The sequence below is a fragment of the Bubalus kerabau genome, chromosome 8 (assembly GCF_029407905.1).
Source record: "Bubalus kerabau isolate K-KA32 ecotype Philippines breed swamp buffalo chromosome 8, PCC_UOA_SB_1v2, whole genome shotgun sequence".
NCBI classification, from domain to species: Eukaryota; Metazoa; Chordata; class Mammalia; order Artiodactyla; family Bovidae; genus Bubalus; species Bubalus kerabau.
Window position 1 is genome coordinate 70,953,263 of NC_073631.1, and position 25,271 is coordinate 70,978,533.

The 25,271-nt window shown below is 40.9% G+C and overlaps 1 protein-coding gene across 3 annotated transcripts in view; it reads right to left on the minus strand.

The window, feature by feature from the left end:
- Positions 1–25,271, minus strand: part of CREB5 (cAMP responsive element binding protein 5) — a 441,056-nt gene that overhangs the window by 371,382 nt on the left and 44,403 nt on the right. The window contains exons 1-2 of one of the 3 annotated variants that reach the window (XM_055590510.1): positions 7,068–7,209; positions 6,733–6,855 (exon numbers count right to left, since the gene is read on the minus strand). The exons of the other annotated variants lie outside the window; for them this stretch is intronic. Of the exons in view, the coding sequence (XP_055446485.1) occupies positions 6,733–6,798 (66 nt within the window). The 5' untranslated portion in view covers positions 6,799–6,855; positions 7,068–7,209. Of the gene's footprint in view, positions 1–6,732; positions 6,856–7,067; positions 7,210–25,271 lie in introns of those variants that run through there. 3 annotated transcript variants of the gene reach the window in all.

A 25,271-nucleotide genomic window follows, 5' to 3' on the forward strand; every position in this document is an offset into this window, starting at 1 on the left:
CCATGGAATCACAAAGAGTCAGACACAACTGTGAGATTAACTTCCAACGTTTTTTTTTTCAAGACTACATTATTTACCATAAGCCTAACACTGTGGCCAGGGGACCAGATTTAATGTTAGGAAATCAATAATTGAATCTCAGTTCCCTTGCTTATTAGCTGTGTGATCCCGGGAAAATTACTTAACTTCTCTGAACATTACTTTTCTCAGTAAAAAGGGGACTATAGATAATATCGGCATCAAGTGCCTCTGGGGATATTGAGGTGATCAAATGGATGATATTTCAAAAGCACTACATAAACTGTAAAGTGCTATGAAATGTTGGCTACTGTTTTTCTCAGTCACCTTGTAGTAAGCACATGGAACTGCTGAGGTAATGGATGGTGCAAAGAGTTATAGCTACACTTGACAGCATGTGCAGAGAGATGAAGGATTCTAAAAGATGTTGGAGGGGATGATCGTCAAAGAGATCCCAACCATCTATGCTTCTCGGATAACCTAGCAACTACCAAGCCAAGCCTTAACTATCTATCAGCTTTTTAGTTGTAGGCTCCCAAGTCGATTTACTTTCTTGGTCTTCTAATTGAGATGCAATGTCAAGAAATGCTGTGGAGTCTGGTTGGTGTTCAAACCCCAGCTCTCTGACATGCCAGCTGACCTATAAGCTTGGGTAATGGGTCACTTGACCCTAGGATAAACTTGGCTATTGCTGGCTGAGCAAGCCAGGGAGCATCATATACCTCAGCCTGGGCTTGGAGGAGCCGGAGCTAGAGAGCCAGATGAATTTGTTTACCTTCCTGGGGTACTGCTCCCGAACACAGACATGAAGGGAAAGCTCCTTGCTAGGCAAGCCCACCACTAGAGCCTGGCCACGCTGTCCTTACCATCCAGACTCCAGTCATTCTCATGGCAGGAAAAGAGTGGAATCTGGAAGGCACTTGGGATAAACTGAGAAACTCAGTGTCTTCTTATCAGTGGGTGCTTTTAGACTCACCTGGAGTCATCAGAAATCAGACTAATACAGACTAAAAATATTAATATAAGACTAAAGAGTAAAGGGGGTCAAAAGGTTAAAAAATGCAGTTGATGTAAAACAGACACAAATTTTGATAATATTAATTATATATATATGTTTATATATGTGCTAAAATAAAGTCTTTAAAAAAATAAGAGTAATACAGATTATGACAATGTTTACATGTGCTCTCCACTTGGGCTACCAAAGAAGAAATCAAACCCTCCTTTTATCATTAAATTTTCTTCAGCAAATTATATTTTCCTTCATCATCTTATTGCCTATTCTTGTTCTTGCTCTTCTTATTTTTTCTTTCTTCTCTCTCTCTTTTTTAATTCCCAAAATATCCCAGGTAATATTTAATAAAAATATTTTGGATGGCAAAGAGATCCAACCAGTCAATCCTAAAGGAAATCAGTCCTGAATATTCATTGGAAGGACTGATGCTGAAGCTGAAACTCCAATACTTTGGCCACCTGATGCGAAGAACTGACTCATTGGAAAAGACCCTGATGCTGGGAAAGATTGAAGGCAGAGGGAGAAGGGGACGACAGAGGATGAGATGGTTGGATGGCATCACTGACTCTATGGACATGAGTTTGAGCAAGCTTTGGGCGTTGATGACAGGGAAGCCTGGTGTGCTGCAGTCCATGGGGTCGCAAAGAGTCAGACACGACTGAGTGACTGAACTGAACTGAACTTTGAATAAGGCAGCAAGAGTCAGCTGTGGGGGAAAAAAAAGTCACAGCACAAATCAAAAATCTGGTCAATTCAACCACTTGGGAAAATGGGGAGATGACACCTCAATAATAGCAACACTTCCTAACCCAGGACACTGGGTTGTTCAAGATGATTAGACCTCTGTCCCTGAAAGCAGATCACTGGCCCTCCAACTGGCTCCAGCCTCATACTGGCAGAAAGGTCAGTATGTATGGAAAGACTGAAAAATTTTGAGGTTTTTTTTTTTTAATTTTAATGCTTGAGAGTAGTGAGAATTTTATTTAATGAAAATATCTCTTCCATGTACCACCACATCCTAAGTGGTCAACCATTTTTAATCTCAGAAAAGCATTTTACATCAAGGCTGAAAGAAAACCTTGGTGAGATACAGCTTTGATTTATCTTCTCCACTAAGTGCCTCTGTAGGGAATACAACCAGATAAAGCTGTTCGAATAGGAATTAGGATGGCAAAATTCTCAGTAATTTCCAAAATCTTCAGTTTTCCTATCCACCTTTATGACACCCACATCAAAAGATTTCTGGTACTCTTGAAGTGACGGGATTATTTAAATAATGACATCAAGCTAATGTTGGTAAGATGCTTCAAGGAACTCGAACACAAGTTTAAAGTAGTAATATCTTTGTTATTTCTTCATCTGTCCTCTACTGTTTCCAAAGAAACAGCCACTTACACAAACACACACACACAAATCTTCCGGACACCCAAGTTAACCAATGTCTCCTTTCTTCCCTAACCGCCAATCAGCCAGTCACCGGGCAAACACCTCAAGCACCAGGCAAGGAAAACATGTTATTTTTCTGGGCAAGCCTTAACTTCACTGCCTACAAAACACGGCCCCATGGGGCACATCCCACACATGGTGAGATTAAGGCTCCCCCTCTCTCACTGGAAACCAATAGTTACCCGTCAACACCCGCGGAAACTGAGGTCAGGATTCACGAGCAAGCACCCAAAGTCCAAGCTCACTGATTCTCAAGCTTTCTTACCCAGACCAGTACTCACATCTAAGCTATCACTGCAAGGCTTCTCCTGCTAATAATACACAAAGAAAGCTTAAAAAGGAGTAGCAGACGAGAGAGCTTCTCTCCACAGAGCCTCATCCCCCAGCGCCTCATAACCCAGCAGACTTCTGAGATTTCTCTCAGAATGAGAGAAATTGCTCCATGTCAGTGCTGGACAGTGAGTCAAGCTGGTGTCTTGATGTCCCCTGAACCAGGCAATTCAGTGAGCTAAGATAAGAAAAGGAAAGCAAAACAAACAACAAAACCAGGCTTCAGATAATCCCTTAAAAATGAGACTGAAAGCAAAGTGTTAGTTACTCAGTCGTGTCTGACTCTTGGTGACCCCATGGATTGGGTGGACCCCATGGACTATAGCCCTCCAGGCTCTTCTGTCCCTGGGATTTCACAGGCAAGAATACTGGAGTGGGTAGCCATTCCCTCCTGTAGGGGGTCGTCCCAACCCAAGATCGAACTCGTATCTCTTATGTCTCCTGCATTGACAAGGGGGTTCTTTACCAGCTGAGTCACTAGGGAAGCCCTAAAATGAGGCTTTCGGGAGCCAAATTCCACAGTGCACACAAGCCACTTTAAGGCACACCCCACAGCACTCATCAGAAATCTTCAAAGTACAAAGTCACAGGCCAGGGTCAAGGACCCAAAGGTGACAATGAGACACTCCCAAGAACATCTGGCCAAATAAGCCGGGCTCGAGGCCTTTCCTAATGGTGGACAGTGGCCTGTGTCTTCACTAATATGCTGACCTCAGATTCCTGTCCTGGGGCTGGTTGCTTTGAGCACAGATCTCACTCATCCAAGCTCAGTGCAGGGTTCAGGTTTTAAGGGGGCTGAAAGGTCACTTTCTTCCCTTATATTCTCTGTCTGCCTTCAGAAGACTTGTCAGTCTTCCAGCAAATGTCTCTGGAAGACATCAGTAGGTGAGCATGAGGGAAAGAGTAGGAAAGGAGATAGATGAGGTCCTGGTTCTCACGGAGAATAAAAAAGAAAGTAAGCAAACACCACAGAAAGTAAGGGAAAACCACCAGCACACAAATCGAGTAAGTGACCAAGAAAAACAACTGCACATTTTGGAAAGTTCATTGAAAGAGATAAAGAGGGCGATGTGATAGAGAAAAAGGTGGACTGAAAGAACATTTCTGAAGCAAAAATAACAAGTGGGGCTACATAAAACTAAAAAGCAGCTGCACAGCAAAGGGAACTATCAACAAAATGAAAAGACAACCTACTGAATGGGAGAAGATATTTGAAAATCACATATCAGATAAGGTTTTATTAATAAATATTCAAAATAGATTATGACCTCATACAACTGAACAACAAAAAACAACCCAATTAAAAACTGTCAGAGATGAAAAGATATTTTTCCAAAGAAGACATACAAATGACCAATAGGCACATGAAAAGATGTTTAACACCATTAATTATTAGGGAAATGCAAATCAAAACCACAATGAGTTACCACCCCATACCTGATAGAATGACTATTACCAAAAGGGCAAGAAATACAAGGGTTGGCAAGGATGTGGAGAAAATGGAACCTTTACACACTGTTGGTGGGAAGGTAAATTAGTACAGCCACTATGGAAAATAGTGTGGAGATTCCTCAAAAACTTAAGAACTACCATATCATTCAAAAACTCCACTTCTGGGTACTTACCCAAAGAATATGAAAACACTAATTCAAAAAGATATACGCACCCCTATGCTCATTGAAGCATTATTTACAATAGCTAACATAAGGAAACAACCTAAGTGTCAGTGAATGAATGAATGAAGATGTGAGATAGATAAATATATAGATTTTACATACACATACCTAGTGATATATATGCGTACAATATGCATACACACAAAATGGAATACACTCAGTCATAAAAGATGATACCTTGCCATTTGCAACAACATGGATGGACCTTGAGGGCTTTATCCTAACTGGAATAAGTCAGGTACAGAAAGACAAATACTGTAAGATTGCACTGATATATAGAATACAAAATAAATAAATAAAATAAACAAACACAAACCAAGCAAAAACAAGCACACAGATACTGAGAAAAGAGTAGTTGTTACCAGAGGGGAAGGGGCAGAGGTAGAGCAAAAGGGGTAAAGAGGGTCAACTGAATGGTAACAGATGAAAACTAAACATTTGGTGGTAAGCATGCTAGAGCATATATAGAAGTAGAAATATATATGGTGCACACTTGAAATTTATGTAGTATTATAAATCAATGTAAACCTCAATAAAAATAAATTTTTAGAAAAGACCATTTTCATTAAGATAAAGTGTATCATATAATTTTAGTTTCTCAATAGGTCAGATTTATTTTGGTTTGGTTTCATTTTTACAGATTTGCTTATTTCAAATGTAAAGAAAATTTATCCATTGAAAGTTCATGAATAAAACTCTTAAGAGTCCATGAATTTACCTTGACTTTTGCAGGTAAGTTCCATCTTCAGCAAATTTCTAAGCATCCCTAAATTTTAGGGTTTATTAACTTGTTAGATGAACAAAACAATTCTTTTCATACAGCACTGTGGTAAAGACTGAATGAGGCAGATCAGTTCAGTTCAGTTCAGTCGCTCAGTTGTGTCCGACTCTTTGCGACCCCATGAATCGCAACACGCCAGGCCTCCCTGTCCATCACCAACTCCTGGAGTTCACTGAGACTCACGTCCATCGAGTCAGTGATGCCATCCAGCCATCTCATCCTCTGTCGTCCCCTTCTCCTCCTGCCCCCAATCCCTTCCAGCATCAGAGTCTTTTCCAATGAGTCAACTCTTCGCATGAGGTGGCCAAAGGACTGGAGTTTCAGCTTCAGCATCAGTCCTTCCAAAGTACTTAATAAATCACAGCTCCATAGTACTCTGTAGTGTTCAAGAGTATTTGGGTTCAAATATTTTCTTTCATTAATTATCTGCATGACCTTAGATAAGTCACTTAACCTCTCTGTGCCTCAATTTCCTCATATTTTATAATAATGGCACTTTCCTTATATGGATATAAGAGTATATGAGGATTAAAGGAGTTAACATATGTAAACAATTTGGAACAGTGCCTGGCACATGGTAAATGCTATGTAACTGCCAGTTCTCATTACTATTATGAAATCTAAATCTAAAACTTCTGAAAAGCATATGGTTACATAATCATGTAAATATGGTCTATTTTATGGTGACAAAAATAACAAGCAAGAATAGCATGGCATTTTAGTATCACTCATTGGCACAGACATTAATTTTTATTCATGTATAAACTTGTTATGTTTATGTGACAAGGAAAAAATCAAAGTCCTAATCTTTTATTTGTTTCCATATATTAAACACAAGCTATAATTTCAGGACTACCCAGCCAACTTAATTGCCTAAGTTAATTTCTCCAATGAGAATTTTCTTTGTCTTCATTCTTTTTGTTATTCCTCCAGTGTAGAACAGAATTCAGTAAACCTCCATGTGTTTTTGTTAATGTATGTAGTCACACCGCATGCACAGAGGGGACTCAGGTTGTTGGTGTGTGCGCGCTTAGTCGCTAAGTCATGTCTGACTATTTTCAACCCCATGGACTGTATCCCACCAGTCTCTTCTGTCCATGGGATTCTCCAGGCAAGAATACTGGAGGGAGTTGCCATTTCCTTCCTCAGGGACTCTTCCTGACCCAGGGATCAAACCCGTGTCTCCCGTGTCATTGGCAGGCAGATTCTTTACCACTGAGCCACCTGGAAAGCCCCTCAGGTCATTCATTACATATCAAACCCAATTTTTACTGGAAGCCTAATAAATTACAGACTGATTAGGCAGATCTGCCCTTGCCTCAGACAAGTAAGACCCCATTCTCCTTGTCTCTAATCCGAGACCCAATCAAAGCTTGCTCTCATCCTCATCTAATGAGATCAAGCTTATCTTGTCTGACTACACAAGTCATGCTTGATTCTATCTAACAACAGTCCAAAGAACTCACCAACCAGATGCAGATGGAGGACCTGCAGTGATGGGGACCACGCCCCCATGAAGGATTAGACACCATCTTTAAAATGTTGAGCAGCGTCAGCACACAGGTCTCAATTCAGGCCTCTGAAGCAACCTGAGACAAATAAAATCCATCCCAGAAATGAGCTTAGCAGCCCGTGCCCATAGCTTATTAGCCACAGCAGTTCCAAACCTCATGTCTATTCTATGGTAAGCTCTGCTGCTCAGACACTCATGACTTCTGTTCAGGGCACTGGACACTGTCTCACTCTGTTCCCAGGCTCTATGCCCAGATCTACTCTCTGTCACAGCTTCTTGAGTACTGACCTTTGAATTGAACTGTTCCTTGCAGAAGCATGCAATGACCACATAAGGTTACCCGCCAATCTTCATATGCTCTCATGGTTTAAGGGCTTCCTCATCCTAGGGAACAAAACCCCATCTCCCAGTAACTGCAAGTTATCCCATCCCAGGGGCCCATCCTGAAGTATAATCTTTTTTTTAACATGGCAGAGTTTCAAATATCTTCAGGCCAATCAAGACTGCCTGCCACTCCCTACTTCTCTTAGAAGGACCAAACAGCTCCAAGTTGCTTGTGCTGCTGGCCTTTAAGATGTCCCTGCTTTAATCCAACCTCTTTCCTAGGATGCAGCCTGACCATGAACAGCTTTTCTCTGCCATCAATCCTAAGGAACCCCTGCAGTAACTTCAACACAGTGGCCCCAAAAAGTTGGCAATGTGGGAAATTCTGGCTGATGGGTAGGCTGCTGATGCGATCTAGGGTGACTTCTATACACTTCATATCAGCCCACAAGAGAAATTCCTCATCTGTCTACAGAAGGAAAATAAAGAATTACAAGTGTTACCAGGAGCAATAACCCATTTTCATAAATCCTCAAAGAGGTCTTGAAAACAGGCGCTGTATCTGAGCTATGTACTGCCAGCGTTGTGGCCAAGAATGCAAGGAAGCAGAAGACAGGATTTCTCAGATTCAAATCTGGGTAGTATTAAATCTTTTCCTTTCTAGATGTGTAAAAGGACAGGAAAAAAAAGGGGGGGGGGTGGGATAAAAGGTTGTACTTGTGTGTGCTACCCTTGCCCGTGGTTTCAGGACTGGAGTAAATCTGCATAATGTCAGCATCAGCCCTAAGGACCCTCCCTCACTGAGAAGATGGTTCTTCTCTTTCTCTCCCCCTCAAGATCCATTCTCTGTGCCCCCCATCCCGTGTCCTAGGAGGCCACCCTTTGCCAACTGCCCCCAAATCTCCTTAACTGAAGGGAGGACCTGGAGAGGAGTCAAGGGTCCACTTAACAGCACTGCCTCTCTTCTGGGGTTCGGGTGGCAGTGACGGTGTTCTCCACATATGGCAGGCAGCCCCTTCCCAGAGCCAAGGCCTCCTTCGTGGGTTCTTCCCTTAGCCCCCTGGCCCCTCCAGGTTCCCTGGTAAACTGCCCACAGCCGTGAAGTAGTCCCCTCAGTACAATTCCTTTCATTATCCCCCAGAGAGTGCCATCTGTTCCCACGGCAACCCCAGCAGATACAGCAGTCTCTGTCTGAGGACTGCTTAATCATGTTCTCATGCCTAGAACTACCGTGACCATGAATTCTCCTAGATCAGAGCCCAGATTTGCAAGGCCTTGACCTAGAGACTCAGAGGATTTCAGAATTCTCTGGAGAAGTGAATAGACCAGAGAGATGCTGTTTGACCACCCTGTAAGGGCAGCTCTCAGAATCCCAGACGAAGAAAAGTCAGACGCTTGAGACACATTTAGAATGAGAGAGAAAAACTGGTTTGGAAATGTTTTCTCAGTAAGTGATGTTGGTCTTACAATACAAAAAGCTAAATCAAAAAAAGAAGGCAGGGAAGGCAACAAAGATTTATTGCTGTTTATTTAGTCTTCATCACAACCCTACTGAAAAAGTATTTTATTCTCCCTACTTTACAGATGAGAAAATCTGAGGAAAATAACTGCTCCAAGGACCCAGCTAGGACAAAGGGACCAGGAACCAAACACAAACGTATCATCTGCCAACCCCAATACCAACCGTCTTTCCTCCACACGAACTGCATTTTTCTTTCAAGCCTGATTGAAACTTTCCTAAAATCATCGGTGAATCATAGTAGCCATAACAGATACTAGATATGACATTATCTTGAGAAACATCGTCATTCTCAATTTTTACAAAGTATCAGGCTAAAAAACGTCAGAGCTTTCGTTTTTCAGTCACACACTTAGGATAAAAGTGATCAGGTAATAACTAGATGGAATTTTCTAGAAAAACCACAAAAGAAACATAAGAATCTATTTATTTTAAGAATGCTTTTTATAAATGAAGGTGCTTTTTATGCCCTCCAGGTCTGTTTTTATTTCATTTCTCCAACTTGTCCAAGTCTGGTTTCTCAGTTGTCCTTATTTTGACTGTTTCTGCCCCAGGAAGGTGCTGCAGGTTCTGTGAAATCATTGCCTTTACAGCTGTGCTTGCTACCTTGCAGAGAGGCAAGAGAAATACAGTCTCTCTGCTTCCTTTTTAAAACCTGACAGTCACACTTTCTCCACTTCAAAGCCACACCGTATGACCTCAGCAGGCTGACATAAATGGACACTCAAGTAAGAGATTATTCATTCAGTGGCTTTTTCCATATGGGGGAGAAAAAGAGCCATTCGTTAACTTTTGTAAGGTTTAACAGTTTACAAAGCCACTTTCCATACATTAATTTAATTTGGAACTTAGAATGATTTATGAGATGTATTTTTTTTTCTCATTTTGCAGATGATGAAACTGAGATTTAGAGAGGGAAAGTAATATGACTAAGGTCACACCATGAGTGAAAAGCAAAGCTAGGACTTGAATTCGGGCCCGCTGCCCCTTATTTTTAGGCTATTCTTACAACAGAGCAGAGCAACCAATTTGCCAGTGTTTCTTCCCTTGGGGGAATTACACGCCAGTGGCTCCTGAAAATACATTTATGATACAATTATACAAGTATTACTCTAGAAAGCTCTAGGCCCTATGGGGTGTTTCCAAAGATGGGGAGGAAGTTGCGCTCTTACCTTGGAAGCTGGAGAAACTATATCAAGCACCTTTCCAGCACCCTCTGCCCTGGATCAAGCTGCATCCCCTGTGCTGTATCCCCATTCCATGCTCCTAGCATAACCCTGAGACCTAAGCTTAAAGCAGACTGTAGAGAATAATCTGGGTAAATTCAAAGCATCCTCCTATCCTACTCTCTACCTCTGCAGTACCTACCACAGTCTCCTGAAACTTCAGGAGTCATGACATCTCTCCACTCAGCATCCTGTCCTTGGGACCTTAAGACATTCTATACGAAGAGGTGACTTTGAAATACCTCTTCTCCCAAGCTAACACTTGGATGGGACTCAGTACCTCTTTCTAAAGAATTCTGCTCCAAGTGTCCAGGTTATCTGGGTACAGTTACTAGTCCCACTACATACCAATTGCACAACCAATGTGAGCCTCCATTTCCAGATAACATACTACCTATCTCAAAATGTTGTTGTAGCACATGAAAGTACAAGTATAAAGTAGTTAGCAAACTATTCAGCACATAGTAAGCACTCTATAATAGTTATTATCACAGGCCTGTGTCCAGAGCTACATAGATATGTCTTGTAGAAGCTCCTATTTTCAAAAAGTATAATTTTTTCATAATAAATTGAAACAAAAGTACATGTGTTATAAAAAACTGTATGTGAACAAGTTAGATAACCTAGATGAAATGGACAAATTCCTAGAAAAACTCAAACTACCAAAGATGACTCAAGAGAAAATAGAAAATCGGAATAAACCTACAACAAATAAAGAGACTAAATTGATCATTTAACAAACAAACAGAAACCGTCCACAAAGAAAAGCTCAAGCCTACATGGATGCAGTGGTCAATTCTACCAAATGTTTCAAGAACTAACACCAGCTCTTCTCAAAGTCTTCCAAAAAAATAAAGAAAAAGGGACATTCTCCAACTTATTCTATGAAGCTATTATTATCCTGATACCAAAACAGACAAGGACATCACAAGAAGGGGGAAAAATGCACCAATATTTCTTATATAGATGCAAAAATCCTCAACAAAATGCAAGTCAATCAAATCTAGCAGCATATAGAAGTATTATATATCATGACCAAGTGGAATTTATCTGGAATGCAAAGTTAGTTTATCTTCTGAAAATCAATCACAATAACATCAAATAAACAGAATTAACAGAAAAAAAATGATTATATCCATAGACAAAGAAAAAGCATTTGACAAAATCCAACTCTTCCAAGATAAAACATTCAAAAACTTAGGAATAGAGGGTGACTTCCTCAACATGATAAAGGAAATTTACTCCCAAAACCCCACAGCTGATATCATAGGTGATGGTGAAAGATTAAAGATTTTACCCCAGGATCAAGAAGAAAAGAATGATATAAGATCTTATCACTTCTATTTCACTAGAGGTCTAGCCAGGATATTTAGGCAAGAAAGCAAAATTGAAGTCATCCAGATTTGAAAGAAAGGAATAAAATGATGTCTAATCACAGATGACATAATCTTGTATACAGAAAATATTAAGGAACCCGTCAATTTAAAAAGCCTATTAGAACTAATAAACATGTTCAACAAGTTTGTATGATACAAATCAATATATAAAACTCATTTGTATTTCTATACGCTCTGATCAGAAAATAAAATTAAGAAAACAATATAACTTACAATAGCATCAAAATAATAAAATGGTGATAAATTTAACAAGAGGTACAAGATGAGTATACTAAAAACATCAATATACCATTGAAAGAAATTAAAGGATAAATAAATATATGGAAAGATATTTCAAGTTTATGAATTGCAAATATGTTAAATGGCAAGTTCATCTTCAGATTCAATGCAATCCTAGTCATGATCCCAGATGCCTTTTTTGCCAATATTGACAAGTTGATCCTTAAATTCATATGGAAATTCAAGAAACCCAGTGTAGCCAAAACAATCTTGAAAAAAGAAGAACAAAGTTGAAGGATTCACGCATCCTAATTTCAGAACTTACTACAAAGCAGCTGTAATCAAGACACACAGATCAATGAAACAAAGAGTTTAGAAATAAACCATTACTTTTATGGCTAGTTGCTTTTCAGGAAGGATATCAAAAACATTCAATAGAGAAAGAAATCTTTTCAACAAAAGGTACTAGGACAACTGGATATTCACATGGAAAACAATAAGTTTGGACTCCTACTTCACACCATATACAAAAATTAACTCAAAATGGATCATAAAACTGAATATAAGAACTAAAACTATAAAACTGACAAGAAAACATAGATATAGATCTTCATGACCTTAAATTAGACAATAAATTTTTAGATATGACACCAAAAGCATAAGCAACAAAACAGAAAATACACTGGACTTTGTCAAAATTTACAACTTTTGTGTTTCAAAGGACACCATCAAGAAAGTGAACACAACCCGTACAATGGGAGAAGACATTTGCAAGTCATATTCTCAATAAGGGTCAAGTATCCAAAATAAATAAAGAACTCTTAGAACGCAACAATAAAAAGACTGATAAACCAATTAGAAAGAGGACAAGTGATATGAATATGCATTTCTCCATGGCAGATTCATGTTGATGTATTGCAAAACCAATACAATATTGTAAAGTAATTAGCCTCCAATTAAAATAAATAAATCTATATTAAAAAAAAGAAGATATCCAAATGAAGCAAAAACACATGAAAAAATGTTCAATATCATTTGTCACTAGGAAAATGCAAATCAAAAGCAGAGTGAGAAATCACATCATACCCACTAGCATAGCTAAAATTAAAAAGACACAAACAAGTGTTGGTAAGGTAGAGAGACTGCAAACCCCCATACACCGGCAGTGGGACTATAAAATGAGGCAGCTACTTTGGAAAATAGTTTGCTAGTTTCCAAAAACGTTAAACATAGAGTTACCATATGATTTAGCAGTTCCACTCTTGGGTCTACACCTAAGAGAAATGAAAATATATGTCCACACAGAAGCTTGTATGCTTGTACATGAACGTTCACAGCAGCATTCTTGGTAATAACTACAAAGTGAAAACTATCTAAACGTCTATCAGCTAATGACTGGATAAACAAAACGTTGTCTATTCTCATGTTTAAATATTATGTGGCCATAAAAAAGGAAGAAAGTACTGATACATGCTACAACATAAATGAACCTTAAAAATATACTAAGTCAAAGAACCCAGACACAAAAGGCCACATATTGTATGATTCCATTTACATGAAATATCCTGAACAGGCAAATCCCATATTGAGAGAAAGTAGACTCATGGTTGCCAGGAGCTGGGAGGTAGGGAGTAACATGCAGTGACTGCTAATGGACACAGGGTTTCTTTTTACAGTGATGAAATGTTCTAAAATTAGACAGTGTGATGGTTACACAAGTCTGTGAATATATTAAAAAAAACACTAAACTATATACTTTAAAAGGGGGAGTTTTATAATATGTGAATTATATCTCAATAAAGCTGTTTTATATACATTTTAAAGCCTAAAAGTGGGTTCAATTTGAAAACTGGCAATGGATTTACAAGTTAAGCTCAAAAGGCTATAAGGTCCATATCTTCCGAAAATCAGGATACATTCTGACGTAAGAAATTTCTGCTTTTTTTATTTATTTAAATGAAAAAGTCTACACATTCAATCACAATGAACCATTTTACAAGTCATCTGTTGGGAAAGTGTTACAATGACATGGAAATGGAGGTGTCACAGAAAATTCTAGAGTGGCCTCATCTGTCAGTCATCAGCCCACATGAAATATACACACTCCACTATTCCAAAAACACACACTAATTACTAAACTCTAACCATGATGAGTTCATGGAAAATTGTGACTACAAAAAGGTATTTATGTAGGAAAGTATCACTCATTTTCTACTCTAAACTCAAAGTATGAACATTTAAAGACCACCAAAGCTAAAACAAACACCCATCCAAAAAATGCAATAATCAGACTATCTTGCATTGTTGATTGATGTCTAGTATAAAAGGTACTGCATAAACAAACAAGGGTTGAATGAATAAGTGGATTTTTCCCTCATCAAATCACAAGTGTTCTTTCTCGCTGGAGTATTTCCTTTGTCTATCTCCTCCTGTGATTACATCTTTGATTAACACTGGGTATTTTTACAGGCTCTACATCTCTTTGATACCCCTTCCCCCACTCCTTCATTTCCATGCTTTCTTCTCCTTTTTCTACTACACCTCTCTTCTCACAGCTCTCTCTTTCTCTCCTCTCTAAACCATGACATCGGCTCAATGGTCAGTGTCAGTCACCCAGTCGTATCTGGCTCTTTGCGACCCCATGGACTGTGTCCCACCAGGTTCCTCTGTCCATGGGATTCTCTGGACAAGAATACTAGAGTGGGTTGCATTTCCTCCTCCGGGTAATCTTCCTGACTCAGCGACAGAACCTACATTTCCTGCATCTCCTGCACTGCAGGTAGGTTCTTTACCACTGAGCCACTAGGGAAACTGAAAGTCACTCAGTCATGTCCGACTCTTTGCAACCCCATGAAGCCGCCAGGGAAGCCCCCTCTGATTAATGGTCAAATCTTCTCAATTCGACTTCTCTTAAACCTGTCCACTCCTCTCCATTTCCATGGCCACCATCCCAGGTAAACCATGTTCTTCCTTAACTGTTTTCTTGGAGCCGCTCATAGTATGCACTGCTGGCCTCTATGAAGCACTTACTGTGCAAAACAGCTCTCATTTCATCCTCAGGGTAACCTTCCTAAATACATCTTGTCACTATTCTTTGTTTTTAAGATAAGAAAATCAAGACTCAGACAGGTATTGACAGTGGAGTCTGTCCGACTCCACAACCTTCATTCCCTCTCATCATCCCATCCTGCCATATGGCCATAAGCTCCTACATGCCATGGAGCAACTATGCCCACATGCCACAACTAGAGAGTCTGAGCACAGCAAAGAAAGATCCTTCGTGATGCCACAAAGATCCTGTGTGCTGCAACTAACATTCATGGCAGAAAAATATTTCTAAAACTCAAAGCTGAACATGGTCCTCCCCTACACACAACCCTTCATTGTCCTCTAGGGTAAACTACAGGCTCCTTAAGAAGGTTCTGCCTGGTGTTGTTCTTCTTAACCCTCCTGTCTTACTTATTGCCAATTCCCAAGAGTCCTTTAAAAATCACCTTAGCTGTCACCACCTCCATGATAGACACCACATCTGAAAAATCAGCTAGGAGACCCTGTCATGGGTTTTCTCGCCCCTTGCCCTCACCACTGTGAGAGCCACTGGAAGGCAGAACATCAAATAATCAGAGTTAAAACTGCAGGCTTCTGAGTTAGACTGTTGCTGACCAGGTCTGCTGCTTACCAGGAATGTGACCTTGTGCAATATACTGAACCTCTCTGTGCCTCAGTTTCCTCATCTCTAAATTATGGGTAATAATTGCACCTGCATGGACTTCGTTGGTTTGTAACACACGTGAAGCAATTAGATATCTATACAAGCACATATATATTCATATGTAAAGTTTTCCTTTTTAACTGTTTCTCTTTTATCTGTTTTTATTTATCTCTGCTATTTCTGCCAACTTTCATTTCCTTTATATAAAATTTCATATTAGTGGTACTTCCCTGATGGTCCAGGGTTTAAGAGTTTGCCTTGGAATGCAGGGCACGTGGGTTCAATTCCTGGCTGAGGAACTAAGCTCCTACATGCCACGGAGCAACTATGCCCACATGCCACAACTAGAGAGTCTGAGCACAGCAAAGAAAGATCCTTCGTGATGCCACAAAGATCCTGTGTGCTGCAACTAATATTCATGGCAGAAAAATTAATTAATTAATTTTAAAAAACAACATTATATTAGTGGGTTTCCTTACATTTGTAAAGGACTTAGTTCTTTTCCAATTTTTTTTTTCCTCAGCAGTTCCTCAATTCTAATTCCTCAGGCAATTTTGTGAAGTAAGCAGGACAAATTACTTTATAGAGACATCAAACGTCTTCATAAATGAATGCAGTGTGGCAGTTGTAAGGGGCAGATGGTGAGGTCTGATAAGGGCAAGGTCTGTAGAAGACACAATGACAGTGGCAGGAACCGCAGCTGGAGGAAAATCATTGGTTTCAAACTTCTATTCATGCCGCTCATCAACTTCTCTGCTGCTGCTGCTGCTGCTAAGTCATTTCAGTCATGTCCAATTCTGTGTGACCCCATAGACGGCAGCCCACCAGGCGCCCCCATCCCTGGGATTCTCTAGGCAAGAACACTGGAGTGGGTTGCCATTTCCTTCTCCAATGCATGAAAGTGAAAAGTGAAAGGGAAGTCGCTCAGTCGTGTCCAACTCTTCGAGACCCCATGGACTGCAGCCCACCAGGCTCCTCTGTCCTTGGGATTTTCCAAGCAAGAGGACTGGAGTGGGGTGCCATTGCCTTCTCCACAACTTCTCTGAGCCTCATGTATAAAATGAGGATAATGACACATACTTTATAAGATTTGTAGTGAGGATTAAACAAGATAACATATATGAAGCGTCTGTTCCATGCTAGGAACACAGTAAACATTATGTTTACTATGTAATACTAGATAGTAAACGTTAGACAATGACAACTGTACTTGACTAGGGCAAAGTCACTGCCAAAGGCGAGGGCGGCACAAACCCAAGTTGGACTCCACAATTTCCAGTGTGTCAGCCCACCTTTCCACATGCACAGAGCATGGTCACATTTTCAGCAGAATGAGTCAGCCCCTAAATGTGTATTCTGCCTGCCTTCTGCTTCACCTGGAAGAAAAACAAGGGACTTTGGTGGGGGCAAAGTGTAGAAGATGGGATTTCATGCATCTCATGATGATGCAATTCCAGAACCTAAAACCTCACCATGAGAAACATCAGAGCTACATGACTCCGATCCAACAGCCTAGTCTCACTTTTCTGAGGGTCCAGGCAATAGGGAAAAAAGGGCCTCTTTTCCTGATTTTCACTTCCTGTGCTCTCACTCCTCCAAATCAGAAGAAAGAATGGTCAAGATGTAAATGAATTCTGCCTGATGAAACAGGAACCTGGATGTCTGGGTGAAGGATGAGAGCGCTGGGGTTTGCAGAAGTGGTTGGGAGGTGCTCCCTTGCTAAGAACATGACCACTCCACAGCAACAGGCTGAATTTTCCAAGAGGACATGAGTAAAGCCTGGTTCCTGTGGAGGGGTCAGCTCCAACAAGTACGGTCCGTCTTGGCACGGAGGGTGACAGGGTGTGGGTGTTCTGTCATCAGATCTCCACGACATTGACCCAGCCCATTACATCAGCAAGAATAGCATCACTCAGGGAGCACAGGATGAGGCCCATCGGGGTCATCAAATCCCAGAGCAAGGCATTAAAAGCCTTTTGCCTCCCTCCCTCTCAGTTAGTTCTTTTGGCACTTCATGTGGTAATTGCCATTCCCATGGCCCACTAGGTCTCAGGCACCACCTAAGTATTAAACTTATATTAAAACATTATATTCCTGCAACACCCCTTCCAGGAATGAAATAGTATCCATATTTTACTGGTGATTAAGTTGGGCTCAGAGAGGTGAAGTTATTGGCCATGATCACATAATTAGTATTTAGCAAACTTCAGATTCAAACCCAGATCTATCTGAAACCACAGCCCATGTTTCATTTTGTTTTGTTTTGTTTTTTTTTCACCAGAATACATAGCTTCGAAAGTTCAGGACCCTGGTCTTGACATAGCCATTTCTTTTCTGCCTATTTTGTGTTTTTTTGTTTTTTTTTTTCCTAAGTCGCTTCAGTTGTGTCCAACTCTGTGTGACCCCATAGATGGCAGACCAACAGGCTCCTCTGTCCCTGGGATTCTCTAGGCAAGAATACTGGAGTGGGTTATAACCTCAATATTAGTTAAAGGATTTTTTTTTAATGTTACTATAAACTTAAATTCAACTTTAGATAAGCTTTCATTGCTTTTTAACATTCTCAAAACACCACCCAGGCCACTCACATTGCTATCCATTACTTAGTGAGTAACTACACTGTCAGGCATCTTGCTAGACACAAGAAGATATACAATGAATGAGACACAGTCTCAGGCCTTCCTCCAAGACCCAAAGCTAAGCCTGATCTCATGGAGGGGTTCTTTAAGGAGTGATTGCCTGAATTTAAGACATGAATTATTTGCCTCACTGCTAATGTGTCCTAATCTTATACCCCAGTTAAAAACCTGGGCTTCTATATGCCCAGAGAGCAAGACTCCCAACTTTAGATTTCTTCTCAAGGGTTCCATATTGGTTCCATCTTCCAGTCAAGTGACTAGAGGCAAGGGTCTGACCATGCTCTTCTAAGTCCCCCTTCCAGGCCTGGAGTCCTGTCCAAAGGCACAGAATCTGAGAATCACAGAATCCAAAGGCACCATTCATTCTGTGATCTCAGTCTGTCTGCTTGCTGAGAAACCTCATCCCCTCTGTTGGGTTCCCATTACAAAGCTCTCATCAGGACCACACCAGTTACTGCCGTGGACACTAGGATAAACTTTTAATCAGGCAGGCTGACCAGAGAGTTTGTTCTGAGGCTGGCAGTAAACCCAGTTCTAAGCCCACCTATCACCAATCTCACTTTTGCAAGTGACTGAGCTGTATTCAGCTGAGTCTCCACATAAGACAGAAATGGCCCCTTTGTTTCTCTGTCTAAAAGCCCATCTTTTACAGACTTAAGTTCTTCTGGCACCCTGGCACGGTCCACTGGAAGGAATTTTAAATTCATTTGTTTACTTTTTGTGCAGCACCTTCTCAAATTTAAAAACAAATGTTAAAATGATTTTGAAAGAAGACAGATGTGAACTACTTTCAGGTCAAGTACTCCCCAATTCCACAAATGTGTATTACCTGTCTGTCACAGGCAGGACACAGGCGAGGACCTTGTCCTTGGTATATTGAAGAAATATGCTATTCGGCATATACAGATTTAGACCCCTGGGATTAGTAGGCTAGTCCAAAATCTATTCAGAATCTTAGTGACAAGTTTTACTGGGCAGCGATTGTTCTGCCCAGCCAAACAAGAAAAGAGCATGCCTCAGGCCCAATTCTGTAAAAAGAATAAAAAAATAAAATTGCTGATGTCTGTCCACATGCAAAATGGTGGATGCAACAGTCATATTTAATGAAGACTTGCTGATGTGTCTCTCTGCTAAAGGGACATGATCTTCAGAGGTTTTTTCATTTACCTAAGAAGTCCATAAAGACTTTGGAACTATACCACCATCTAGGGCTCTCTTCTGGACAGAATGATTACGTTACCAAAAGGATCTTTAAAAGCCGCACTTTGGCTCAGGGTACAATGCTCCCACCGGCAGGCAGTCCATCACGGTGAAGCCCCCTCAGCCAAGGACCATTGTCACATGGCTGCCAGTGACCAATCCATACCCATAAGTGACAGTATTAAAAACAGCACATGAGAGATGTCTTTTCCAAGAGCAAAGGAAACAAACTAGGAGACAATTCTCCAAAGACCCAACATTCACAACCAGCAAATGCCTGCTGGAAATTTATATGCTGTGAGTGTAAAAGCAGTGAAATTCGATAATCTCCAAGCCACAGATTTGTAACTTGCACTTATGTAAATATTTATGGATTCTTTGGGGGAAAAAAAATCAATCCTCTCAGCCTTTCTCTTTAGTACATGCTTCAGAGGGAACATTTTTTTTCCCTCTCAAGATGAGGATGTAAACTCTAGCTATTGCTTAGAAACATTAAGTCAGCAGCCTGCCTAAGAATAATCTGAATTCCATTTGTGATTTCACACTAACAGATTATATCACCTTCTCTTCCCAGCACCAGTGAGAGCACAGAAAAAAAAAATTGATCATCCCCTCTGTGGTCTGGGCTCAGTGAGACTTAGAGGTGAAAAGTTGACCAGGTCAGTAATACGTCTCACACAGTAAGAAAAGAAATAAAGGTACCAGTCATTCCTCCAACATTACTGAGAAGGCAAATGCAAGCTGTTCTCCACTTGTATCTGCCATGAGCACACATAGACCTTCTGCTCACATCATCTTGGCCAGAGCTATTAAGTAGCCCATTAACCATTTCTTTCCTGCTCCTTACCTCTCTAATCCCTCCTTCACACTGCACAAGGGCGATCTTCCTAGAATTCTGGTTTTAGTGTGTTTGCCCCCTCCTCAGTGCCCATCTGAAGCATCAAAGCCCCCAAATTCAATCTATGCTTCTTGGCAGGTTGGTGAAGGCACTTTGCTGTCCAAAGTTGTCCCCAACTTTTATCCCCTGCCAGGGTCAGAGTTGCATAAATCCTACATATCTGCCATCCTGAAAATCTTGCTGCTACCTGGGTCAATCACAAAATTTTAGCAATTAATTTACAAATAGTATTTTTCTCATGTTAAGCCAGCAGCACCCTCTCAGTCTCAGCACCGTTTCTCCTTTCTTTATCAAAATCTTGTACTACTTTCAAGACTTGATTCAAGTGTCCCCATTAAAAAAAATGTCTATCCCCTCTCCCCGCTTGGTCTACTTCCAAGTCATTCTGATATGCTGTCTGTTAGCCTGATTCGTTCCCAGACAGTAAGCACTCTCAGTCTTGTCCGTCTCTACAGTTCTGTGGAGTTTAGCCTACAGTGTTCCATATTTTGCATGGCAAAATATGTCTTGGGATTGACATATGACTACTAATAAGTGAACAGTTTTAATGCCTCAACACATGTAACTGATGACTTGAACAGGCTTCATGTGCAGCTTTACCTCCTACCCCACTTCTGCCAAATGCTACGTTTAAAGCTTTTGTTCATCATCTGATTATGAGAACCGAAGGTGAAAGAAGCACTGCCTTAATGTACATTAAGGGGGTGATAAGATGCCACTGCAGAATTATAAGGGAGCCTTATTTAAAGACAATTGAGGTGGTGTGCCAAAACCACATTAAGGTTATCCCTTCAGTATCCATGACAGAAAGGGAAGGGGAAGTAGGTATCAGTACACACAACCCTCCATGGCTGACTATGGCTATGTTAATTAAAGCACATTCCATTATAATTGGCCAGATTCTCCATGTGATGAAGATATACTGTGGAAATGGCATATCAGCTATTTCAAATTCTAAAACAGCATTGGCCTACTAGCATCTCAGTCATTTAGAAAGGAATTTTAGGTGCTTAATAGCATGCACAGTATGTGCAAAGTTGTTTCAGTCTTATCCAACCCTTTGCAACCCCACGGACCATAAATCATCAGGCTCCTCTGTCCATGGGACTCTCCAGGCAAGAATATTGGCATGGGTTGCTATGCCCTCCTCCAGGGATCTTCCTGGTCCAGGGATCAAACTCCCATCTCCTGTGTCATTGGTAGGCGGATTCTTTACCACTAAGCCAACTGGAAAGCCCACTTAATAGCATACCCTAAGAATAATAAACACTCTAGTGGGACTTGGGACCCTGAGACCCAGATACTGAGAAATGTCATAGTAATAAGGGAAGGGTAGAGCTACAGGTAGACCAATCATGATTGGTAACCCAATTATGTCTTATGTCATGACATAAACAGTGGTACAGCTTATTAAGCTCAGGTGGAGGTATGGTACCCATAGATGCTAACAGGAAGAGGCAGCACAGCCAACACAGATGAGAAGGGAAACTGGAAGTGAAAAGTCCTGGGAGAAGACTGAGAAATGCTGATAGGTGGCAGAGCAGCAGGGACTCAGATGCTGGCACCTGTTATCACAAGTGCCTCAAAAGCCCACATTCAGGCTGATCTGATGTTCTAGAAAGCAATGGCTCAGCCAATTTAGCTACGAATACACAGCTTTGACAGGGTTTTCCAGGTGGCTCAGTGGTAAAGAATCCATGTGCCAGTACAAGAGATGCGCATTCAATCCCTGGGTCAGGAAGATCCCCTGGAGGAGGAAATGGCAACCCACTCCAGTATTCTTGCCGGAGAATCCCATGGACAGAGGAGCCTGGTGGGCTACAGCCCTTGGGGTCGTACAGAGTCACACACCACTGAGCAACTGAGTGACATGCACACAGCTTTGGTGGAGGAGGATGTGCTCATTATGCACACATTAGGAGAAAAGTGATGAGGGAACCTTTATAGGAATAAGAATTGGAAGAGAGTCTCTTTCAGATAACAACTAGCCTGGACTGCATCCTCTCCCAGAAAAAGTGGTTTACAGAACCTGCTCACCCCAGCAAGGTGAAGAAGGCAGCATTTTAATTTATAGACATTTTCCTTTGTTTTATGCTAACTGCACTGGAGGAAACTTGCACCTCAAGCAATTTTGTGGGTGATGACATAGTAATGTGACCCCATGAACTGCAGCCCAGCAGGCTCCTCTGTCCATGGGATTCTCCAGGCAAGAATACTGTAGTGGGTTGCTGCGCCCTCCCCCAAGGGATCTTCCTGACTCAGGGATGGAACCCACATCTCTTTATGTCCCCTGCATAGGCAGGTGGGTTCTTTACCACTGGGGCCATCTGAGAAGCCTAGTAAATGACACCAGGAATAGCTAAAGTAGTGGCAGGTAACAGGATAGACCCCAGCCTGAGGGCATTTTGAACACTGTTGGGTGCTTCCTTTTGTTTCTTACTGTGACTGGAGGGGTGCTGTGAGCATTTACTTAGAAGGTAGGGGTCAACCATCCTATAATAGACAAGATACTGCTGCAGAGCAGATACTTGCCCTGCACCCCCATAGGCAACTCAAATGCCATTAATGTAGAAGAAAAAATAGACTTAAAATTATCGGAGAAACTAACTCAATTTTATAGGTATAAACAAAATGTATTTTTGCATGATTTAATATATGCTGAAGTTATTTTTTTAGAAAAGCAACCTGGAAAGAGAAAATTGGATTTGGTTTAATTTAGAACTTTACCGAAAGTTGTTTGCCATTTGAGAACATCAGAGTTCCAAACACAACGCAAAACATTTGTCACATTACCGTATTCCCTGAGAAATCCTACACCAAAGTTCAAGGACTTGACCCTTCATTAAATCCTCCAGTGTCAAGGCAACTGGCAGGTGCATACTGAAACACTGTGCTAGTTTCTACCTGTGCCCCATCCCACCTGGATCCCTTCTCTGGTTTTCTCTCTTTTTTCCATTAGGAGGCTGAGCTCTGGGGAGTTCATCCCCCAGGCTTCCTGACCCTCGGGCCTCTAGCATTCAGCCAATGAGAGGCAGAGGCAGATCCCAGGGTGAGAGGTGGGAGAGACTAGGGTATTTACTCACCGCCTCCCTCCTTCCTAATCCTAAGAGTGAAGATGTGCCTGTCTCCCACTTTCCAGCTCCAGATTCCACTCTCTCATGCAGCTCCTGCAGGCCTAGGGGTTGGTATGTGCTTCCAGCTGTTCTGGTCTCTGAGTCCCTTACTCTGGTTGGTTCCCTTAACCCTGAACCTCACATTCACTGAAGTCTTTTCAGTTAAAAAAACAGTTCTTGTTAACTGTATTCTTTCCTGTCAGGACCTTGATTGATAAAAAAAAATTTTTTTTTAATTTTATTAAAATTATCTTCCTTTTATTTCTTTATTATATTTAGGATAGTTTTGGTAATCAGGTGTCTAGAGTAGGTTTTTTAATCTATAAGGTTTACTGTAAAATTATAGCAGTTTATTATAAAATATTTGTCATAAAGAGGTATCATTTCACCCGATAAGGCTAGAGATGATGAGGACATGGAAATGGGGAAACATAACTTTGAGTAACTGCAGGCCAAGAGCCAAGGTTGCCGAGTGATGTTAATATCCATGATAGAAAGAAATCACCAGTCCAAGATGGGCTGGGGTGGCTCAGAGACGAACTGACAGATGAGGCAGGAAAAACAGAGGGTGGGAGCAGGGCCCTATTTCCTTGCCAAGAGGAGCTGGCAGCTAGTGCCAGAGCACGCAGCACTGACACCTACACACAACTTGCAATTGCTGTAAATGTATGTCTGTTCTATATGTATACACTTTAAAATACATGTATGGGAAACCCTATGGACGTTAGTCAAGAATGTGAGCTCAGGGATCCTCACAAAATCCATCGGCTGTTTAAAAAATAAGCCAACTGTACTGCATATAAACCCAAACCACATTTATATTCAAGTTCCCAGGACCCAAGATAGAAAGACCAGGTTAACAACACTCTCTCAAGACTGGTTCCCAAGTAGGGATGGCTCCTGTAGGAACACTGTACTTCTGTGCACACACAACTTTGATCTTCCTTGTCCCATCTCACTGTATATCCACAGCACACACACACACATACATACCATGCCACTTCTAGGTAAATTCAGATACTATTCCTTTTAAGCTACAGCCCCACAACCAGCTTCACCTAAGACTAATTTTCCAGGGGGAGAAATACACACACACACACACGCACACATTTGGCAAAAAGACAAAATGGCATCCCAGGAAAGTGTTTGGAGTCTAGGTCAAGTGTAAAAGACCAGAATGGCCTGGGCTCTACTTGTTAGGACCAAACCACAGAAAGGCTTACCGAAAGCTGAACACAGATGGTGTTAACTTTAGGTCTGAGGAATATTAGATGCCAGTCACACCATAGACTAGCTTCTTTCCAATAATGATATTTCTCTCTGGAGAGGGATTCCCCAGCAGAGACCCTCCCAATCACATTCTCACTTCTGCTCTCTTTGCACATCCCCACCCACTCCACACACAGACCACAGACTCCTATAGTTTTCCAGATTGTAACTAGTGCTAGGGTACTTATGAAGCCCATTAGAAGATATTTTTGCCCAAATCACTACTTCATCATCAACAGCTTTAAACACCCCATCACATCCAAAAGAAAATCAGTTTCAAAAGGACTTATGAGCAAGCAACCTATATGCCAATCGGCAGATGAATGGATAAAGAAGATATGGTGTATATACACAATGGAATATTACTCGCCCATAAAAAAGAATTAAATAGTGCCATTTGCAGCAACATGGATGGACCCAGAGATTATCATACCAAGTGAAGTAATTCAGACAAAGACAAATACATGATATCATTTATATGTGGAATCTAAAATGATGAACAAATTAATTTATTTACAAAACAGAAATAGACTCACAGACATAGAAAACAAATTTATAATTACCAAAGGGGAAAGGAATGGAGGGATAAATTAGGAGTATGGGATTAACAGATACACACTACTATATACAAAATAGATAAGCAACAAGGACCTACTATAAAGCACAGGGAACTATATTCAATATCTTGTAATAACCTATAATGGAAAAGAATCTGATCAAAGTATGTCTGAGTCAATTTGCTGTACCTTGAAACTGACATATTACAAGTCAACTCTACTTCAATAAAAATTTTAAAAATAATTTAAAAAGAAACATTTAGAGTGAGTAAGAAGGACTTATGAACTGTGGGGGATATATGTTAAGACCCAGCTTCAACATTTTGCCAAAACCTGAGAAAAATGTAGAGAGCCAGTTTTCATCTCCTGTTACCCCACATTGTCTTCTCCCATGAAAGATCCACAGAGAGAGAGATAGA